This window comes from Pleurodeles waltl, chromosome 7 (assembly GCF_031143425.1).
Source record: "Pleurodeles waltl isolate 20211129_DDA chromosome 7, aPleWal1.hap1.20221129, whole genome shotgun sequence".
NCBI classification, from domain to species: domain Eukaryota; kingdom Metazoa; phylum Chordata; class Amphibia; order Caudata; family Salamandridae; genus Pleurodeles; species Pleurodeles waltl.
In genome coordinates this window covers 758,126,380-758,150,408 of record NC_090446.1, presented here as the reverse complement: position 1 = coordinate 758,150,408, position 24,029 = coordinate 758,126,380, and the positions used below count along the sequence as shown (strand labels likewise).

General features: G+C 41.1%; 1 protein-coding gene across 7 annotated transcripts in view; it reads right to left on the bottom strand.

Annotated features, from left to right (window-relative positions):
* MACROH2A1 (macroH2A.1 histone) overlaps nucleotides 1–24,029 on the bottom strand; it is a 254,157-nt gene that overhangs the window by 141,782 nt on the left and 88,346 nt on the right. For all 7 annotated transcript variants that reach the window (XM_069199232.1, XM_069199237.1, XM_069199236.1 and 4 more), the window contains one exon: nucleotides 13,535–13,734. In XM_069199232.1, coding sequence (XP_069055333.1) covers nucleotides 13,535–13,706 — 172 coding nt within the window. In that variant the 5' untranslated portion in view covers nucleotides 13,707–13,734. The remainder of the gene's footprint in view (nucleotides 1–13,534; nucleotides 13,735–24,029) is intronic.

Genomic DNA, 24,029 nt, shown 5'->3' with positions numbered 1-24,029 from the left:
CTCTCGCGTGTGGTATGTTTATCTGCCTTTTGTTTTGCTTTGTTTAGCACTTGAGCACTTATATCCTTCAATTCTGAGCACAAGTTCACATAGGGGATAACCAATATTTGACAAACTATATTCTTTCACTTTTTGTGATATTAGAAGATAATTACGGATTGCTTTGACCTACTTCCCACCGCTCATTCTTTTCCACCACAATTTCACGTTGAGAACACACTTGTAATGCCACTGTTTGCTGTTTTACTCTTTTGGATTTTCAATACATCAGGGTCTGACCACAGTCACCATTTAGCACCCACGTATCATTTCTTTTTACTCCAAATACTTGGTTCTAACTATTCCATATCTGGACTGAGCACACGTTTTATGACCTATGCACGGGACTTCTTATTTTAGCTCACCCTTTTGATGGTGTCTTAATGACATCTCATCCTCTCAAAATGAACAATTTTGAACTGCAACCTGTTATTTTTGTTTATTTTCAGCCTTGAGAAAGCCCCGGCAAATATATAGCCAGAGGGGGCGAAACACGTGTTGGCTGTTTTTCCTTTTTCCTTGACTATTACAAAATGTTTGGACCTTGGACCGTACATCGTGTTCTGCTAACCAGGAACTGATTGTATAATTTGGGACTACCTTGTCGGCATAATAATAAAATCAATAACTTTCAAAGTGGGACTCCACCTTTTTTGTATACTATTTTGACTTAGAGGACGCGGGCCCCTGTCCTCTGGTTAAGTCCCCTACTCTATAACAATAGGCATCTACACATGATACTAGTGGTTCTAGGGCCCTTCCGTCTTCGGAGCTGCTGTTTTCAACGTTCATGTTCCACTATCATATCCTGTAACAAGCCTCAAATCTCTGGAAAAGTATGTCCTTTCATATCAACAGACGCGAACAACGTGATCACAAACTACAACAAGTCTTCAATACTACAGGGGTGGGCACCTCCCACCTCTCTTCTCCCAATTTACTGTCGGCCAGAAGTACATTTCTGGCTTTGGAAAAATCACTGAAGAAGGAAACATCCAAGTGGTGGGAAATAGCTTCACTGAAAAAATACCTAGAAAATGATCGCATACCACGAGGCCTTCGTATCCTGATCTTTCCACCCATGGACACCACATCTCAGGAACACCTACAGAAATGGGAAACCAATCTGAAAATGGCTTCAATTAACATGATTAACCAATTAATTGAAATCTCCGAGGAAGAGTATGACAAACACCGCAAGGAAGTTGATAACCTAACCCAACGCATCGAAGAAGCCAATTGGGGAGAAATTACCATTAAAAATTATGCCATTCTTAACAGTGTTATAGACCGATATGAAGAAGATATAATACAACGAAAGAATCGTAAATTCAGAAGAGACCTATTTGATTACCAACATGGGAGAGTATATACCTTCAGCAGAAAATACGACAACATCAAGGATTCAAATCTCTCTCTAGACACACCAACCAATCATGAGACTCCTCCCTCATCAGAGGTTGAATCATTAGACGATTCTACAAGCTGTACCCTGACTAGACCACAAGTTAATTTTTTAGAAGAGGCAAGACGCCATCGCCTGGGAACTCTAAAAGACACAAGAGTCAAACCACCCGATATTACTCCAGCTACACCAAATACTTCAGGCATACAAACCAGAGCTCGAAGCAAAACGGTTCAACCTTAAATTCAGACAACCTAATTGTGAATCTTTCCAATCATGAACTATCCCCCACAGATCAATCAATCCTTAATAACTGTCTGTCCTTTTGTCCTACTAACACCTGGGACATCACTCAAACTAAAATTGACCTCTTTAAATTTACTCGACACTTGAAACTCAAGTCCTTTTTTGCTTCTATACCTACACCCCTAACCTCATCCCCTCCCACAGGGTATTCACAGGATATTACAATTCAAGATCTGTCTGATATTTCTGTTCTGTGTAACCTCTCTAATACCACTGAACCAGAATCCACTATACACTCCATAGCTCAAGAACTCAATCTTAATACTAATCAATATTTCTCTTCCGATCTCCGCCCACAATCTACTTTTACTCCCATGCTTCCAGCAGGCAATTCCATTGATCTGTTTTCCAGGGCAGTTGTTTATGATCTTGATCATGAATTCAAACGCTATTGTGATCAACGTAGATACTTACCCACTAACACTCATGATAATCACACCAAGGCGCTAAAACAGTTGAGGTCTAACAACAATATAATTATCAAGGAAACAGACAAAGGAGGCAATATTGTTATCCTAAACACTGATGATTATCTTACTGAAGCCTATCGTCAACTCCAAGACAAGACATGCTACAGGAAACTATCATACAACCCGACAGTAGAAATACAACAGAAATTGTCTGAACAATTGGAATATTGGCACTCTTGCCAAACTCTCTCCGGTCCCGAAAAATCTGCCCTTTTTCTTCAATACCCCACTGTTCCGACCCTGTACCTTTTACCTAAAATTCATAAAGCAGGTCATCCTCCGAAGGGCAGACCTATTATCTCTGGAGTTAACTCCATTTGTTCTAGACTGGGATCCCTCATTGATCAAGAGCTCCAACCCTTCATGACGAATCTGTCATCATATGTGCGCGATACCAAAGATATCCTACAAAAGCTACAAGATATTGAGTGGCAATCTGATTTTTTTCCTTGCAACTATTGATGTTGTCAGTCTTTATACTTCTATCAAACATACTGATGGGCTAACAGCAGTGAGTAAATGCTTGTCTACCAGATCAGTTCAATATCTGACACGCAATGCAATGATCTTGGACTTTCTCAAATTCAGCTTGCAAAACAACTATTTTCTCTTTGATGGCAACTATTACCTTCAGCTCCAAGGAACTGCGATGGGAGCAAAATTTGCTCCACCCTATGCTTGCATCCTGATGGGAGCTGTTGAAAACCATTGGCTCTGGTCAGACCGTTCCGATCAATTCATTAAACATATCATCTTTTGGGGACGATGTATAGACGATATTTTGCTTATTTGGCAAGGCTCAGAGGCTCATCTCCAAAAATGTATTCAGTCCCTAACACCTAATCCCTGGGAGATTGAAGTAACATATCAAATTTCCAATTCCTCCATTGAATACTTAGATCTATAGATTTATGTTGAGGATAACAAACTTATGACTAAGTTCTTTCGCAAAAAGACATCTGCCAATTCGATCCTTCATGCTACTAGCTGTCACTCAGCTAGCATCATCCGAAATATACCCAAAGGAGAGTTTCGACGTGCTAGACTAAACTGCTCCAACTTAAATGATTACGACAGAGCATCTTCAGAAATGACTATGAGACTAGTGTCTAGGGGTTACAACCAGGCTTCACTCAATACCATCCCGAAGGAAGTGAGGAATATAGATCGAAACTCTCTGTTGAACACACCCAAGAAAAACAATAAGAACACGACCATTCGATTCATTACGGCCTTCCACAATGGGCATAAGCACATTCGCAAATCACTTAAAAAATTTTGGTTTCTTCTGGTGAATAATTCCTCGATCAACCAATATATCTCTAGCTACCCACAAATAGGGTTCAGGAGAGCACCGAATCTACGTAACAAACTGTGTTCTTCACTCTTCCAACGCAACATTTCCACTACTTTTCTTCCACCCAAACCTGCAGGTTTTTATACCTGCAGCAAATGCTCCATCTGCAAATTAGGCCTATCCAAATCTAAAACAGTAAGTATTAACAACTGTACCCATCGGATCACCAATTTCATCAACTGCTCCAGCACCTTTGTCATCTATGCCATTTGGTGCCCCTGTAATTTGACCTACATTGGCAGTACGACACGGCCCCTAAAAATTCGAATACAGGAACATTTTCGGAATATACAAAAATCTGATATCCAGGCGCCGATGGCGCGTAACATGGGAGTCCTTCTTTTCTTTTTACTCTATTCCCTCTGACACGGGTTTTAAAAAACGCGACTCTAGACGCGGACGCGCCCGCTCTGTTCCCCGTGCTTTACTCTGATTCTCGGCCGTATTTGCACGGCATCCTAACTCTGCAACTTTGAGGTAAGGGTCACAGATTAATTAGCCCTTTAAAGCGAACGCTTTTTCCTTTTGATATTTGCAACTCTGTTACCGATAACAGGAGAATCTGAATATTGAGACCACCCTATTGCCGTACCTGAACTACGATATACATAAAAATGAGAAGTGGGCTATGCAAACTGAATGAGTTTATTGATCGACATTAATCACCTAATATTATTATTTTTGGCTAACGTGCCACATGTAATGAACCAACTTGTAGCACTTTTCTTTCCTTTTTCTCCGGTGTTCAAAATCCACAGACGAGTTTTTCACCTCGAATAGTGCCATGCTCTCTCTGTACTCTAAATCATACGGCGTTTCTATTTTATACTATTCAAAAAATGTGTAATTTAACTTATGTAACTGGTGTTTAATACTGCTACGTGTATTCCTTACTCTTGAACTAATCAGGCTGTTCTAGTATTTGAATATAAACTGTACAACATACGTTTGTCAAACCTTGAATGTTCCAACAGATAGACTGTTTGCTGCCTTACAGAAAAGGACTATTCTAGTCTATAATCAATACATGTCTGCTCTCTCGCGTGTGGTATGTTTATCTGCCTTTTGTTTTGCTTTGTTTAGCACTTGAGCACTTATATCCTTCAATTCTGAGCACAAGTTCACATAGGGGATAACCAATATTTGACAAACTATATTCTTTCACTTTTTGTGATATTAGAAGATAATTACGGATTGCTCTGACCTACTTCCCACCGCTCATTCTTTTCCACCACAATTTCACGTTGAGAACACACTTGTAATGCCACTGTTTGCTGTTTTACTCTTTTGGATTTTCAATACATCAGGGTCTGACCACAGTCACCATTTAGCACCCACGTATCATTTCTTTTTACTCAAAATACTTGGTTCTAACTATTCCATATCTGGACTGAGCACACGTTTTATGACCTATGCACAGGACTTCTTATTTTAGCTCACCCTTTTGATGGTGTCTTAATGACATCTCATCCTCTCAAAATGAACAATTTTGAACTGCAACCTGTTATTTTTGTTTATTTTCAGCCTTGAGAAAGCCCCGGCAAATATATAGCCAGAGGGGGCGAAACACGTGTTGGCTGTTTTTCCTTTTTCCTTGACTATTACAAAATGTTTGGACCTTGGACCGTACATCGTGTTCTGCTAACCAGGAACTGATTGTATAATTTGGGACTACCTTGTCGGCATAATAATAAAATCAATAACTTTCAAAGTGGGACTCCACCTTTTTTGTATACTATTTTGACTTAGAGGACGCGGGCCCCTGTCCTCTGGTTAAGTCCCCTACTCGATAACAATAGGCATCTACACAGGATACTAGTGGTTCTAGGGCCCTTCCGTCTTCGGAGCTGCTGTTTTCAGAGAATCAAACTGACCTCATACACATCCATTCTGCAGAACATGGTGTCTGGTCTGTGGGGCCCAGGACTTTTCAGGTGGACACAGGGGGGAGGCCGCCGCCGACCACTTCCAAAACAAGATAGAGGCCATATACTGAAACATCGACCCTCAATCCCCAGAAATCCCCAGCATCTGATCTACCACCACCGCTGACCACCCGCTCACTGCTTGGGAATAGCTCAGTGCACCGACCATGGCCACACTCATGAGCTCCATCCATCGGAGTACCGACCAACTCCTGCCTCCACAGAATTTTCAACCTTGGAAGAGATGAGATCAGCCGCCAGCTCACCACCATCCTCAACACCTCCCTAACTACAGCTACTTTTCCAGAAGCCTGGAAACACGCAGAGATGAGACCCTCTCCTTAAGAAACCTTCTGCAAACTCTAAAGTGATGCAAAACTACTGCCCCATCTCTCGGCTCCCATTCCCGGCCAAAGTCCTGGAGAAGGTCATCAACCTCCAACTCACTGAGCACCTGGAAAGAAACAACCTTCCAGACCCGTCCCAATCAGGCTTCAGATGTATCACAGGACCGAGACAGCTCTAATCGCCACAGCAGACGACATCCGTGCCCTACTTGACAGAGGGAAAACAGCCACCTTGATCCTGCTCGACCTCTCTGCCGTCTTCAACACTGTCTCCCACAACACACTCATCAACCGACTATGCCAGATTGGGATCACTCAAGACATGCTCAGGTGGATGCCATCCTTTCCCACTGGACATACTCAGAGAGTCAGCCTCCCCCTTCACAAGCACACCATCTGTGGCATCACCAAAGGCTCCTCACTCAGTCCACAACTGTATGAAGAACGTATCTGCATACATGAGAGACAATTGCCTGAAGCTCAACAGGGACAAAACTGAGGTGCTGATATTCTGCACACAACCCTCTGGAATGACTCCTGGTGGCCATCGGAGCTCCTACCCGGCCCAACGGCTAAAGATCACACCTGGAACCTCAGCATCATCCTCGACAGTGAACGCTCCATGAGACGACATGTCAACGCCGTTTTCTCATCTGGCTTGCGCATGCTATGCAAAATTTTCAAATGGCGCCCCCTAGACACAAGGAAGACACAGGCCCTCTTCACCAGCCAACATACTCCACGCAGGCACCACCTCCGAACTCCTGCAGAAACTCCAAATAGTCCAGAATGCAGCTGCCAGATTGATCCTCAACCTGCCTAAGTGAACCCACATCACCCAGCACCTGAAGAACCTCCACTGACTCTCAATTCATAAGACATGTCTTCTCAAGCTCCTAATCCATACCTACAAAGCCCTCCATAATTTAGGATCAGCCTACCTAAGTCATCACCTTCACCTACCACCCAGGAATCTCCACTCTTCATGCCTAGCAGAAATACCACGCATACACTGGTGCCGCACAGGAGTCCGCTCCTTCTACCACCTCACCGCTAGAGCCTGGAACTCTCTCCCCCTCGTCGCTGACCCACTTCAGAAAGGGGCTGAAAACCTGGCTCTTCGAATAACACCTGCAGCAAGCATCTGGATATCCACACGGGTGACAGGCTGCACTAGACAAATACTGATTGATTAATTGACTGATTGAACCCGGAAGGAAATGAGTCCCATACATGCAGTAAATTTGCTGCTGATTATTGCAATGTGTTTATCTACTGCCTTGCAATATTTTAAGTTGACATGTGTGCACATGCCATGTTTTCATTATATGTGTAGTTTATGTATGCTGTAAAATGATTTGCATAAAATAACAATACTTTATAGTACTGAATATTTTGCTGTAGTGGGTACACTTAGGTGTCATTCCATATTTGAAAGTACTGTTTCGTTTACTAAAGTAGGGCAATGGTGTTGTCAATTTACAATTGTGGGTACTGGGATATGTTTAAATGTTACACAACTTGCCAGCCGGTAATAAAAGCGTCTTAACAAGCACTGGGACTTGGTTCCTGCAGTGAGGCATGTATCTAACAACTCTTTAAAAGTTAAGTGTCTATAGAAAGATGTTAAAAGCCCAATTCCAATAGAGCAGAATTTAAAACTGTTTCTTTTTACAGGTCACTCTTGGATTATGCACACTACTGAAAAATCTCCACCCGTTATATTCCCTTAAAATTTTGTATGAAAAACTGACCTTAAAATAAACTTGTACTTTTTCGCTCACTTATTTATTTTGAATGCAATTCTCCTCTCCTACCTTATGCATGTCTCTTCTGCCTACGGACTACTCTAAATCTAATGCCCTTCTGTCTTAATCGCTCAGCTTTTTTTAATCATATACTGCAAAAGGATCTATTAATTCCAACAAGCATTTTCTTCTCACATACCTTCTCTAAAGATCACACCCAAGTAATTAATGTTTCACAAAGAAACTGGAGTAAATACATGGAATGGTTTTCATTAGCATGAACACTAATCCCAATAACCAATGGTCTGATCGCTAACTTTAGGCTCCCTGGCAGCGTGCAATTCTCCGTAAAGTACTTCAACCATGCATCAGAGGTGGTATGCACTAGATAAATGCAATTTCAACACAGTAGCACAGTCACATGCAAACACACACATTGATTCCATCTCTGTTTGTCTTCCTCTTGCTGGCTCCTTTTAAGTTTTTGAAAAATTCTCTTTATATGATACTGCCCTGCTCACCGATGTAAAACTTGGAATTTCATAGTTATATTCACTACCTTCCAGCATCAAAATAATAGGCATCCCTGCTGATTCCATCTTGTGCTCCTTTTTGTGGTTTGGCTCTTCCTTTTTTATCAATTGCTTGAAATGTGGGGGCGTGTGTTTGACGCATCCAGTCCTTCTCATATTACTCCATAACCAGAACTTAAACCTTTCTAAACCCTATACCAGTTACATGGCAATTGAAAAATGTACTTCTTTTTTTTTACACTTTCTGTAGCTAAACTCTTCCCTTTTTTCTGGAATTTATTATGGCTCTTCTTAGTACCAAGGTCTACTGTTACTCTCTTACAATACACAACTTCAAGTAATTGTCACTTCTATTGTTGTTTTGATTTCAAATGCTGTTTGCTTCCATATTATTCCCTTATTCTGAGTAACGTTCTGTTTAGTACTGCAGTCAGTTATGTTTTCTTACTATGGTATAAACGTGTATCCATGACCTCGTTCATCTTTGGACTTCGATTTTGGTTTGTTTTGTCCCACTTTTTGCTCCACCTTCCACGTAGGCAACATTTAGCGACTAAACTCACACCGCAAATGTTGTAATTTAGACTCAAAATCTATTTCGTCACAGCTCCAGAAAGAGTGCTCTATTTGACAAATCATATCATTGATTTTTTAAATCTGGCTATCCAGTCCAAAAAATAAGTTAATTAGCCCAGAAGTAGTTGCCCACGGATCCCATGGATATTGATCTTGGCCATAACATTTCCTTCTGTACAGGCCCATTTTACACAACTATTCATAAAGGAAAGTAAATCTACACATGTAAGTTTATTGCTACATTTTGTAGTAAATTTACTGGTTTTGGTTGTTTACCATTTACACGTGCAAATTTACTACAAAAGTGTAGGCTTACATGTCTCTACCCACTGAAACCAGGAGGAAGGGTCTAATTTAAAAAGTGTAAAGTTACTACTTATAACTGTTCCCATTGTAGGCAAAGTTCTTCACCACTAGGGCAGTGATCTCGCTATGGTAACTGATAGGAAAAAGTTTAAGCGTTTATTCAAGTATATATATTTTTTTAAATCAGAAATATTTGAGATCATTATTAACATAAATAAATTTTATATATTTAACTGTAGAACTAAATAAAAAATACAGCACTTTTAACTTAATTTTGAATTAAATACGGAATTAATCTAAGAATATCATTTTTTTTAATTATTAAGAAACTCAAAAACTAAAATGCTCATATTTATTTTGTATTAAAGATAATTAAAAGTTATGTAGAGGAGTAACTTAAATTAAATCAATTGTTTTTAATAAAATCAAGTTACATTTATTTTTACATTTCAGTAAACTACTAATTATTTTAAATGCATATATAATTTTGTAATACATAATTAACATAATACAGTTATTTAATAAGTCTAAATAAAGTTAGTTTATACGGGGCTCTATGTTAAATCCTTGCATCCATTACCCTCCTGGCCTCATAACATTATGAGGCAGTCGGCCTCCCTAGAAACCAATCACCGCACATCTATTAAAATAAAAGGGGTCTCCACATGTTTTGTTTCTATCTTGTCTAACCAGGTTCCCCAGGTTTGGACATGTGTGTAGCTGGCTCATATTACTTCAGGTGGATTTTTGCTGAGGGAAAGAGACCCTCCCTCCCCCAGTTCCTTCTCTTCTAGCAAATACATTAAGAAAGAGGAAGTACCTGAAGTACTGGGTACAACATGGACTAACTAGGGTTCCCTTTATTTGCCTCACCTGAGGACGTGGAAGGTCTTTTTCTGCAATACGAGAAGCCACCCTCTTTTGCCATGCCTTTAAACAAGAGGGGTTGATATCTGATATCTTAAGTGGAAGGAGGTTGACAGCACTAATGGTCAATGACTTTTAGAGAAACTATATTCACTGGAGGATTCTGAGGATGAGATTCCACATGAGTTGAAAGTGGAAGCCATTTTGGCAAATCTGAATGGTCAAACCTCCATAAAAGAAGGCAACTGTTCTTTGAGAAGGTGAGTAACACCTCCAATGTATCATAGCAGGGTTTACAATACAGTCAATTCTTTAATGAAACCAGCCAACTAGGGATATGGGGCATCTACATCAGAGTCCAGCTGTAATATGCTTCAAGACTACTTTCTGGGTAATGTTAGCAGCATTTATGAGGCATTGGTGTGGGAGCCAGATCTTTGGGACACTCTCAGCGGTGCCGCAAAGGTGGATCTGACAAAATAGGAATTGGGCTTGTTTCCTCCAACAGGGAGGGAAGACATAATTAAGCTTGCTAAATTTAGGTAATCAGGCTCCTCGCTCGACCCAGCAAGTCATGAAGTTCTATTGAAATATGGTGACTGATATTTACAGCTCGTCACTGGAGAGTGGAACTGTTCCTGGGACCAGGAAGCATGCTATTAACAGACCTATGCTGAAGAAACCCTCCTTGGACCCGGGGCTTGCTGAGTGCTAAAGGCCTATATCACTACTTCCTGTCACTAGCAAACTGCTGAAGAAATGTATAAATACACATCGCTTCGGTTTTTTGGAAGCCTACAATTTACTGCACCCTAATCAAACAGGTTTTTGGCCAGGATGCAGCATGGAAACAGCTCTCATAGCAGTCACAAAAGAGTTATAAGAAGTCTTCCACCAAGGGAGATCAAGCTGTGATCATTTTGCTAGACGTGAGTGCAGCATTTAATACAGTCTCCTATCCAATTTCGCTTAAAAGACTAGAAGAAGTGGGGATTGTTGGTCTAGCACAAAAATGCTTCATCACCTTCCTAACCAACAGATGTTTTCAAGACAATGAAAGGCCTTTTTATTCAGCCTCCCATTACCTATAATGTGTGGTTCCACAGAGATCTTCACTGAGTCTCACACTTTTTAATCTCTATGTCTGCCCACTTGCCGACATTATATGCTCATAGTTTCTCAATGGTGCAATATTGAGGATGACACAAAGGATTCTTGTGTCCCTCTCTCCCAATAACAGGCGAGTATCACACTAACTTAACTCCTGTAACTGAAGTTGCAGACTGGATAGCGGCAAGCTGCCTAAACCTTAATGGTGACAAGACTGAGGTACTAAAAGCTGGTAATAATCCCTCCTTATGCAGCGATCTCAGTTGGCCCAAGTCCCTAGAAGACCTCTCATCTTTCAAGGCAGAAGAAAAAAGCCTGGGCATTAACAGTGACAGCAGACGTACCACGGAATCCCAGGCTAGAAAGCTGTCATTAACCTGCTGTGGTCTTCTGAGAACCCTCAGGAAGCTGCTGAGGTGGTTGCCAAGTCCTGTACAAAGAATGGTTGTTCAGGGCTTGGTACTATCACAGCTGGACTATAGAAACTCCTTACATTTGGGCTGCTTGAAACCCGTGATTAAGAAACTCCAAGTGATCCAAAATGTTGCCGCCTGGATTCTTCTGGAAATCCCAAAACATCAGCCAGCTTTGCCTGCATTAGCCTTGAAACACTGGCTGCCAATACAAAAAAGGATCATGTTTAAAGCTTTGTGCCAGGCCTATCGTACTCTGTATAGGAAGGGGCCACAAATTCTAAACTGCTTGATTCACCCATACCGTCCCACAAGAAATTTAAGATCTGGGAACCTAAAGTTGCTCATTGTTTCAAGGGTGAAAAAGGCCAGGAGCAGAGGGCACTCGTTTGCACACTTGGTTCCCAAATTATGGAATTCCCTTCCATTAGTGCTCAGGCAGAATTACAATGTACTCAGTTTCAGGAAACAGCTTACAAGACAAATATTTGGGCATTCATGATGTTCTAGGAGTCTGGCAGACCATTCTTCGCTGTGAGGCCTGTCACATAGCCATGCACTTAAGAAATGTCTTGAATTGAAACACTGAAAAGGTGTTTTCTGCAATATAACTTGTCTCTCAAGACTGGTATTTATTTGGTATATATATATATATATATATATATATATATATATATATATATATATATATACACACACACATATATATAGCACAGTTGTATGTGAAGGTTTTTGAAAACCTGGCTGTGGCAATTCAAGAAGGCATGGTCTGCTCTGCCCTCCGACCTAGCCCAATGGAGCAAGGGGCCCCGTTTCTAGCTAATGTATCCTGTGATTTACTGAGTTCTACTGCAATGGCAGCAGGGCCTCCATTGTTAGGAAGAATGAATCTCTTAATGAGGGCTGAAAAGCAGATGCATCAGCAAAATCAGTCCTGCTAAAAAATCCTTTACATGGAAAGAGGTTATATGGGGACCAGATAAATGCAATGATTGTGAAAGTGATTAAGAACAGGGAAAACACCTTACTCGATAGGGGAAATCTTCAAGCTCGCAAAGATCTTGGGTTGTTATTCTTATGGATCGCCAAAGAAGTATTGAAGATCTTAACAAAGGAAGAAATGCCAACCCAAGAATTCTATGCCCAAGAATGATTCAGCAAACCAGGCTGACTCTTCCTGTCTCTTTGTCAGCCTAGAGGCAGTGGATGGAAGAATCACAGGATCTCCGAAAGCACAGGAAAAAAACCCTCTCCGATCAGTGGGCTTTGAACATCGTCAGTAGAGGTTATCACATGCGCTCCTTCAGACCAGGTGGTCATCCATACTTCTGTTCCCTGAGATCCGATCAAGCGCAAAGCACTATGGACGAGAATTTGTGCTTTATGAGAGGAGAAAGCCATTGTTCAAACTTCTCCTCCTCCCACCCTGTCTTTTCTAAGCCAACTAAGTCTGGCTGCGTTTGAGGCTTTAGACGAACAGGACGAGTAGAGGGTCCTGTCCTTTTATTTCAACAGTTGATGGTGATTGGTATCTGAGGAGGCAGGACTTCCTCATGATATTATGAATTAAAGCAAGGGTTTAAGGCTTATAGTAATGCTATTATTGCTAAGTAATTGGGGCATTACATTGTACAATAGGGCGATGCAGTATCACTCATTGACCATGTGTGATGCTGGACTTACTCCAACTCTGAGCTGAAGTATATTTACTATTGTTTTGAGTCGTTTTGGGTATAGTAAATTTGTAAGTGAAATTTATGAATAGCAATAGACTTACTCTTTTGTGGGTGGGTGTATTTCTCTTGTTAAAACCATCCTTAGCCCATTCATTAGCCCCTTAGTCCTCCCAAAATCTGCTCCCTTTTATTAGCAGTCCCCATTTTCCAGCCACTCACATTTACTACTAAAATGAGGGCGCATGTGTACTGAGATCTCAGCAGTTAAGATTCTATGGACAGGTCTCCTGGTGCTTTCGATGAGTACTGAATCCTTAACAAATATTTTACAGAATGCTAATTCTCGTACTAATAGATACAATGTTTGCAATGTCTCATGCTAAAATCATGTGTTAAGTTTCACAACACAAAGCTTGTGTGTCTCACCCGTTTATTATGTAGTTTTCCTAGACTCACCCGCCAGATATTCCACCACGGCAGCCATGTATACTGGAGCACCGACACCTACTCTGTATTTTGGTTGCCCTCTCTTAATATAACGCAGCATTCGTCCTACTGGGAATATGACCCCAGCCTTTGCGGAACGTGACATCTTTGTCGCCTTCTTTTTCCCACCTCTGCTCGACATTTTGCTTGTTGATGTTCACGAACAGCAACTTAAAAAAAGAGAAGAAATCAATCAGCAGGTGTTCAGGGACCCCTCCACTGACGCACAGTCTAGTCACAGGCAGTTGAGCGCTAGCAAATCCCCATCTGATAAAATAACATGATACACTTAGTTTTACATTGTTTAACACACTGGAAGGGTCAGTCACCTTGGTAAAGAGTGGACAAACTCCCACTTAACTTTACAAACGCAGTGGTTTGATTTCCCTCAGGACCTGGAAATGTTTGCCCCTGTTACACAAATGGGCACGTCCCCTACCACCAGGTATTCAGTTTGCCATTTGTTTAAAATAACAAAGAGCTGGCTCCCCTCCACTATAGGTGAGCCTATTGTGTGCTGGAAGGTGGATCTAGGGATACCTCTCAAGATCGCGGACCACTGCTGCAGCAAATAATGTGTCTCCATTAACCACTAACACAGACTCACCCATTTCAGTTTTATTAACTGTGTTTATTACACCCCCGTACCGCTTACCGCTGAACAAATGGACGAGGCCTTCATGATGTGCCCAATGCTCCAATGACCCAGCAAATTTCATGCATTTGGCCAGGGGCCTTTCCTGCTATCTGAGCCTTCTGGGCCTAGGTTTCTGACATGATTGGTGAAATAACTAACATGACTCCCCTCTACCCTTGCTCCTGGGCTATATTCTAGATATTCCTTACTTCAGCAGGAGAGTTGTGGCCCTATTGCTATTAATTGTCTCCACCTCTACGAAGAGCTGGAGACCCAATAGGGAGTTTATGAGGAAGGTGACTATGGCTGATCTAATGGCCTCCACTGCTGAGAGTAAATTGGTTCCATAAACTATCCCTGACCTGTGGTTGATGCCACTGTAGCGTGTAAATTATACATCGCTTGTTTTGCTATTGTGTTACAATCTCTTTATTGCTCTCTCAGCCTGGAAATTGATTATTTTTATTGATGTCATGTTTCTTTATCATGACCATGCTTCCTAATGCTTGGTCGCGTTGCAACACTTGTTCCCTTTGCATTTTTAAGTTTTGTTTGCTTTTATTGAAAACTCAATAGAAATGCTTCTAATTAACTTTATAAATGCAGAATTGTTTCCATTGGACTTTTTTAAGGATATATAACTCCTATGAATTTAATGGTCCACGCTAGTTTATCAAAATTCAATACACTAACCATGTACACAGTCAACACTGCAACACCAGATTTTGAAAGATCAGTGCTAACCTTTGACATCATTGAACATTTATTTGTGTGGCCATCTGCTAAAAACATAACTACATTAATACCAAGAACAATACTGTATTGTAATATGGGACCATGAGAATGTGGCCTGAATGTAAGATAATTTGGGATGAGTTACTGCTGCAAAGACTTACTGTGTTGACTGGGAAAGATACATTCTAAAATACAAAAATATCATTCTGAGAGTTTATGTGCCTGTTGCAGTAATCTTGGAGCAGCCTACAGGTCTTTATGTAGAATCTAGACTGACAGTGTTTTATCCCTTTCAATGACAAGCAAATGATAACAAAGGAACTGGGTGATAATTAATCACAAATACAAGGCAACAAACTGCACGTAAATAACAAAGTAGCACAAATAAAATACAACATCTTCAGTGATGTCCTTACATCATGAGCTATTTGCAGCATGTTCTGTGTATCCTGTGATGTTATAACTAGGTTTGGCAGTCGGAATATACTTAGTGTTAAAATACCCTAGAAATTCACTGAAAAAAACAAAGGTGAATGTGGTGATATAGTTAGTAGGGTGATAATATCAGACTTTTTTTTTTTTTTTAACTCAGAAACTCACAAAAAAACACAAAAAACAAAGCTTAAGATGACTTTATAGTTGTGTGAGAATGTCACTTAAAACAAACCATTTTGAACTGAAAAACACTGAAATTCAGAAGCTATCGATAACTGAGTTAACTCTAACTTGCACCCCGGTCACGTACTGCTTATAACCTCAAATATTACATCACTCATTACACATTCAATTTCATCACTGATGACATTCCAAATTATACCATTGATGACATCACTGAAGACGACATTCACTGAGTGTGACAGTTAGCTATACATTTCTGACACTACAGGGCATCACAGGAGGTGTCTGCACTCCAGACGCAAAAGGTACAAATTTCAACAGATCCCAGGGTGGCTTTTATAGAACTTAGAAATAACTGCACTGTGACCATTTCCTAGCATACAGGCACTCTCTCTAGGGCAAGTGGGAAATGATATAGGGAAGACACCTTCATTAGGCTTAAGTAAGAGATTTTTATAAAACTAATGGCATAACTTCCTCCTTTTTCTTTGCTTTGAGAAAGTCCTTAAAATTAGATCATATTTAGAGTGTCCAGGCTGCTACCCTTCGCAAACTTGAGCTGTGGAACAGAGCAAAGTGGGTTAGCATTACAGAACATTAAAAAGTAGCTGACTGAGCAAAATATTTAAAGAGTAGACTTTTGTTTTTCTTTCCAACACACAGCCAGGCTAACCATCCTCAATCGGGACATTTATATTCACCCAGGAAGAAAAAATGCACATCTATTTTTGGATGAGGTCCACGGGAACTAATACTGGAGTGGAAAGTCCTCAGACTGGCGAGAACTTTCTTTTGTATCAATTCTGAAGTGTTCGCTAACTCGTCGCTAACTCTATTATTGAGCACAACAATGAATATGAAGTATTTCTGGAGTTGATATCAGAGCGGAGAGGCCAGCAGTTCATTGCCAGTTCCCTCCCTCCCAACACCACTCTGTCTCCAGCACCAATGGAATATATAGTTTACCTAACAGTGCAATTCAGTAGCTGAATATGTAAAACATGCCGATGTGAGGCTGAAGGAGTTTTCTGGTCGAGTAGCCTTTGCTCTACAGTTACAATTATCAAGAATTACGTACTGAATAATCAGCTATCACTGTGCAACAAGTGGTTCCACTTACTGACCAAATACACAGCTAAATAAATAATGGCGGTTTATCAAAAAACTCACCTAGCCTTTTCTTGTTTTTACTTATATAAGCATGTGTACGATTTTTCAATCTGTTTTTCTAAAATAGGAGTTATTCTTTTACTATGAGAGCCTTCTGAGAAAGGCAGATCAGAGATCACCACTGGGTGTTTCTTTCAGTCAACATTTCTCATGTTTGTTACTGTGTAGGTTGCTTTCATGTGTAATAGTTGTTATAAGGGAGGAATGTGTATTTCACAAAAGCATTTACCACTGAGAGAGATCACATTTTATTAATAAATTAGCGGCATATAAATTAGCATATGGTGACTAAATAACCTACATTTAAAAGCCTAACAGAGAAAATAACACAAGTTCCAAAATGAACATGTTAGAAATATGGGGGACCATGTGGCCACCATTCGTATTAAGCACAATGTTTTAACATGAGAGTATTGCATTCATATAAAATGAAGTACTAAAATGAATTAACGTTAAAAAATGTTTTATTAAAATGCAGATTAATAATTGAAGTGTTAAATGAATATGATTTAAACTTATATTTTTTGCTAATCTATATCATTATGTTAGAGTGTTTCGCAGTGCTGATGTTTAGAAGGTTCAATCTTTTCAGATATTTTGGTCATCCTATGGTTTTCATGTATTTTTATAATTTAGTTTTGCACATCATGTATGTGACACTGATTTTGGGATTGGAATAAAGCTTTGAAACCTAATTGGAGTTTGATTTGGTGTAAATTGCTTATGGTTTCCAGTATTGTTTTATGATAATGTTATGGATTTGAGATTGAATGATTCAGACTACTAAACTCTTCGCCAAGTCCAAAGGTTCAGTTGACTTTATGAGGTGAGAAAAAAGATGGTGTCTCACCGGCATATGGGTGGTTTATGAACCAGAATCAAAAGAAAAATCTTTCCCGGGCCCAGTGCGCCAACAGTTTTTGGTAGCAGAGCCATGGTTTTGTCTTGTGAGGAGGAGAGTCTGAATTTGCCCACATTGTGAGTTGTTTTTGGTGTAGTGTAAAGGTTGATGAAATTCCAGCAATGTTGTTGTGTTACAAGTGTAAGGTATGTGTTTTAAGTAGGGTTTGTTCTTGCAATGGTTTGGCTAAATCGCGGTGAAGTGTGATGTATGTAGTAAATAGGCTATTTGCATACTACAAGGTAACTGAGTAGGGAGTTTGCGTATGCCAAGTGAATGTTGCGATTTGTGCTAAAAAATGCCCACGTGGTTGTTGTTGTTGATGGGTCCTGCAAGGCCTAAGACTCCGGAGTACAAGTGTATGGAGACAATGGGGTTAATTTATGGTCTGCAGGTGAGGTGTTGGTCGACTGAGCGCTGTCAACATCACCAGTAGATTTCCCTTGAGTGTATGTGTTGTTAGTTGGTATTAAGTGAATCTTGAGTGCTTAGGGAGAATCTGTACCAACTGGAGTGAGGTTTGAAGGTTAATTCTTACTGGCGTTTGTGAGGAAGCCATAGCTGGAAGAGTAGCTATTAGTGTGAAAGGCCACAATCAAAAGTTCCACACAGCTTTCAAAGCATTTGAGTCCTACCCATAGTGAGCAGACAGGTTTTGTGCTCGCAATATTTGCATATAGGTTTTGCATGAGAAGATTATGACATGGCGCTGCATTGAGTTGCAGCTGTTGAGCGAAGTGAGTGTGACATCATTTGGTCCACGCTGAGATTGGTCGGTTAATGAGAAGAGCCGCACACAGATTGGTGGATTGCTAAAGTTTGAGAACAGCTTGTGAAAGGGATTGAAAATCACTTCTTGGTTTCCTAGAAATTGGGTTTGTGAATTAATTTGTATAAAAATTACGTTTTTCAAAGCTTTAAGGAGCACGCTGAGAGGAGATGTTTTTATTCCAGTTAGCAGGGGTGAGCATACACCACCTGAGGGTACACCAGCATTCAAGGTAATGGAGGAGAGAGGAATTTCAGCATGTCTTTGGGTAAATCAATGGTGCAAGATAACTGAGAAAGAAGGTACTTAAGCTTTTCCTTGTTATGGATCTTTTCATTTGAAATTTTTTGAAATTTTGTGGAGGGTGTTGAATAAATCAAAACCCATTCCTAGACCTGCACAATATGAAGCACTTGCCATTTGGGACTGGCTGCGAGACAAAAAGAGGTTCAGAAATTTGAAAGTAGAATGAGGAAAGCAGAAAGGCTGTTAACAGAAGCCAGGTGGGATACAGAGCAGAGAATGTGGAGAGCAGATACACTGCAGCAGTGAAGTTGTTTCCAGAAATATCAGAGGAAGGAGTGTTAAACCTAAAGCCAAAAAGAAATCTGAGGGAGATACAGAACAGAAATTTGGTGAAAAGAAAAGGGCAGCAGACGTTGAGAGTGATTTGGATGATGAATTTGTAACTCAGTTGTTGCAGGATCGCCCCCCACTGTATAATACAGATGCATCAGTAAGCCAGAATGTAGTCACGAATATGGCTATAGCCCCAGGCACACAGAACAAGTTTCAGATAATTACTAATGTACCTACTGCAAATGTTGCACAGGTGTCAGCGGTTTATTCAACAGTTCCAAATGTTAATTCAGTTCAGAATGTCTCAGTTCCAGGTATGACACAGACAATTCAGAATGCAGGAATGACTCTGAGTCCACACCTAATGTAAGACACCTACACAAGTCATGATCAGAGACAGAAGATGCCTATATATTCCCCAGTAATGATACTGCAGAATGTTGACCCGAATCAGTCAAATCAGGCTTTTGGAACATTACTGATTGCCCAAAGTAAAGGATTATTGTTCCCACCAGTCAGTCAAATTTTTCAGGACCAGAAGCATTAAAAGTTCCCATAACATATGTCCAGGAGCCCGTTGTTTGCCCGGGGTAATAATGAGAGTGATTCCCAGATTCCCAATTCAGTATCAGCAATGAATTCACCTTTTAAGACTAATGCAGAAATGTAGACACTGAACAGTACTGTGCCAGCCATGACCCCTATGAATTATTTTGTCTCGAATCAGACACATAAAGGAGTGGGTCCACTAATTGATGTGACATGTCCTCCATGCTCTAAAGGTTCAACGGTATTAGCGCAAGAGCAGGCAATAAGAACACCCTTGACTAACTTAGCTGAGAAATATGAAATTGAAATTAATAAATCTAAACAGTTGAAGAAAGGTCACAGATTAGAATTTGATTTGAAAGACATTGCAAACATGAGATCTACTGGAATGAAAATTCACATTAAGGAGTTGATTCAAAGCATTCAAACATGAGGAAATGGGAAGGCAGGTGGGCAAAGAAAAGAGATCAGTAAAAGAAGCCAACTACATCTTCAAATGATGTACAACAGGCTGAGGGAGCTGTGACAATGATGCCAATGAGAGAAATTACTGGAGGGGATTTTGTTAATGTTCCTTGGAGCAGAAGTGACAAACTGTCATTTACAAATGATTATCCAAAGTTGAGGGAGAAACCAGTGGAACGGTACCAGCAAACACAAGCTTGCAAAGTGTTTGTGGGAAGCTTTGAATACTTTATTTGAGATTGTAGTTCCAGCAGATTAGTGGGTTGAGTGCAAGTGGAGTGTTGATTGGCCAACACGTGAACCGTCAAGGGATGCAGTTAACAGGTGTGCCATCTGAAGAGGTGATGAGGAGCTATAATAAAGTGAATGAGTTCCTGAAAACTAGAGTTCCCCCTAAAGATATTGCTTGGCAAAGAATTGAAAGGACATTTCTTATTGAGCCTAGCGACACAATTAATTTTGTGTTCAGATTAGTTCAAGGATTGAAACCCGAAATTAGTAATTTGATTCACAATCATTTTATTTGTTGGAAAGGAAAGCCGACTGATGAAGTATTGCACTACACAAAATATTGTTGTGACTAAATTGAGTGGAAGCAGAAGAGGTTGAGGGAAAATGCAAGGTATACAGGGATCGCATGGAATGGTGAAAGCAGGGGGAATGCAGGGGACACAGCAGCAAGGCAATATGGTGCCTCAGTTCAGAGGTAGAGGTTGTGGAATTTGAGTACATCCGAATGCAAATGTGGCTGATGTCCAGAACATGAAGAAAATGCTTCCTTGTCGGGTGTGCAGCAACATCAGACATAGGAATCAGGAGTGTCCATTTAGTAATGTGAATAATTGGGTGCAAGGTAGTGGCGTTGTGCAGATGGTTGACAGCAGTCAATTTCAAATTCAGAGAGTTCAAAGGCCCCAAAATCAAGGCATGAATGTTTCTACTAGAGTAGTCCAAATACAGGGTCACCAGCTACAGGTACAATTTCCCCAGCAGCAGATCCATGCCCCACAGCAAATGCAGATACCACAAGCTCCGATGGCATAGCAACAGGTAATGGCTCCTCAGCAGAACGTGAACCAAAGAAAAATGCAAATGTGAATTAGTTAATCATTGATTGATTTCAGTGATGATAAGGCGAGTGAAGAGTACATGAGTGAGAGTTCAGAAGAGGAGAAATGTGGGTTGGCTGCCTCAATGGAAGCAGATCAGCATGTGCCTTATGTGAACGGCAGTGTTATGGTCATGATGTTTCATTCTTGGTTGACACTGGAGCAACTTGTTCCACTGTCAGATCCGTAGAAGTCCCTCTTGTGCCCCTTTCAGGAAGGACAGTTCAGGTTACAGGAGTAGCAAATCAGCACTTGGTAAATCCCATTACACAGCCCATTCCAGTTAAGATAGGGTCAACACCGATTTGTGATTTCCAATTCAAGTCCTGTGGGTCTGTTAGAAATAGACTTGTTACGCAAATTAAAATGTTCCATCACATGTACACATGAAGGGATAGTAATTGAGACAAATAGCAATAATGAGACTTCCAGCCAAAATGATGAGATGCATCCTCTCATTACACTGTTTCCCGCTATGACAGTTGAAGTCTTACCTGAAGAATTGCAAGAGATATTAACGTTGAGAGTTTGGGATCTCTCTGGAAAAGATATTGGACTTATTCAAGGTGCTGAACCTGTCAAAGTGACTGTAAAGCCATATGCAGTCTTCCATAGAATGCCACAGTACAACACAACTTCAGAAGTGTCTGAAGGTATTACACCAGTAATTGCAGATTTTTTGAGCAGGGGATTCTGAAGGAAGTAATGGGCAGCCCATGTAATTCACCAATTATGGGTCTGCGAAAGCCAAGTAGGAAATATAGGATGGTTCCGGATTTGAGAAAGGTGAATGAAATTGTAGTATCCTGTTGTCCCATGGGGACAAATCCAGCAGTAATATTATTTCAGATTCCATGTGATCTAGATTAGATCTTGAATAAGAACTTAAGAGTATCCGAACATGCCATTTCTATCGGAGTTAGTGCAGTACATTGATAACCTGATGGTTGCGTCCAAAACACGAGAAGCTTGCAGACAACATACCATAGCGTTGTTGAATCATTTGGGTGCAAACGGACACAAGGTTAACCCTGCTAATTTATAGTATTGTCAGAAAGAAGCAAAGTATATGGGTCACCAAACTGAGAGAGATGTGAGGAAAGTGTCCAGAGTAGGAGTTGCAGCAATCATGCAAATGAATCCCTGTTAGAAATGGGGTCTCTGGTTGACAGTCAGGTTACCCCCTGTTCAAGCAAGGACCCTCACTCTAGTTAGGATAAAAGAGAATCACCCTCAGCTAACCCCTGCTTACCCCCTTGGTAGCTTGGCAGAGCAGTAGGCTTAACCTCAGAGTGCTGGGCGTAAAGTATTTGTACCAACACACACAGTAGCTTAATGAAAACACTACAAAATGACACAACACCAGTTTAGAAAAATAGGAAATATTTATCTAGACAAAACAAGACCAAAACGACAAAAATCCAACATACACAAGTCAAGTTATGATTTTTTAAAGGTTTAAAATAAAAAGAGTCTTTAGGTAGTTGTAACACCACACTAGCGCTGCTAGCGTGAAAATGTACCTGGTTTGCGTCAAAAATAACCCCGCACGGGCGGTGGGCGTCGAAAGTAACCCTGCACGGCTGTGTGCGTCGAAAACAACTCGGCACGGCGGTGCGCGTTGAAAAAGCCAGCCACACGACGATCCGAAAGTCCCGCGGCGCAGGGTGCGATCTCTCAGCCTCCGTCAGCGATGCTGCGCGTCGTTTCTCCTGCTCCGGGCGTCGGTTTTTCGGTCGCGTTTCCTGCGGCGTCGTTTCTCAGCTGCGGAACCGGCGTCGCGTCGTTTTCTCAGCCGCGATCGGATTCGCGTCGATCTTTTCTCCGCACGGCGCTCGGTGCGTGTATTTTTGTCCTTAGGCTGCCAGCCTCTCCTTTCAGGGTCCCAGGAACTGGAAGGGCACCACAGAGCAGAGTAGGGGTCTCTCCAGAGACTCCAGGTGCTGGCAGGAAGAAGTCTTTGCTATCCCTGAGACTTCAACAACAGGAGGCAAGCTCTACATCAAGCCCTTGGAGATTTCTTCTTCAAGATGGAAGGCACACAAAGTCCAGTCTTTGCCCTCTTACTCAGGCAGAAGCAGCACTGCAGGAAAGCTCCACAAAGCACAGTCACAGGCAGGGCAGCACTTGTTCCTCAGCGATCAGCTCTTCTCCAGGCAGAGGTTCCTCTTGATTCCAGAAGTGTTTCTGAAGTTTGTAAGTTTGGGTGCCCTTCTTATACCCATTTTAGTCTTTGAAGTCACCTTTCTTCAAAGGGGACTCACACCTTCTTGTGAAATCCTGCCTTGCCCAGGCAAGGCCTCAGACACACACCAGGGGGCTGGAGACAGCATTGTCAGAGGCAGGCACAGTCCTTTCAGATGAGAGTGACCACTCCACCCCTCCCTCCTAGCAGAGATAGCTAATCAGGAAATGCAGATCACACCCCAGCTCCCTTTGTGTCACTGTCTGGTGTGAGGTGAAAAACAACCCAACTGTCAAACTGACCCAGACAGGGAATCCACAAACCAGGCAGAGTCACAGAATGGTTTAAGCAAGAAAATGCTCACTTTCTAAAAGTGGCATTTCCAAACGCACAATCTTAAAATCAACTTTACTAAAAGATGTATTTTTAAATTGTGAGTTCAGGGATCCCAAACTCCACATGTCCATCTACTCTCTAGGGGAATCTACACTTTAATCATATTTAAAGGTAGCCCCCATATTATCCTATGAGAGAGAGACAGACCTTGCAACAGTGAAAACGAAATTGGCAGTATTTCACTGTCAGGACATATAAACCACATTACTATATGTCCTACCTTATCCATACACTGCACCCTGCCCTTGGGGCTACCTAGGGCCTACCTTAGGGGTGCCTTACATGTAAGGAAAGGGAAGGTTTAGGCCTGGCAAGTGGGTACACTTGCCAAGTCGAATTTACAGTGTAAAAA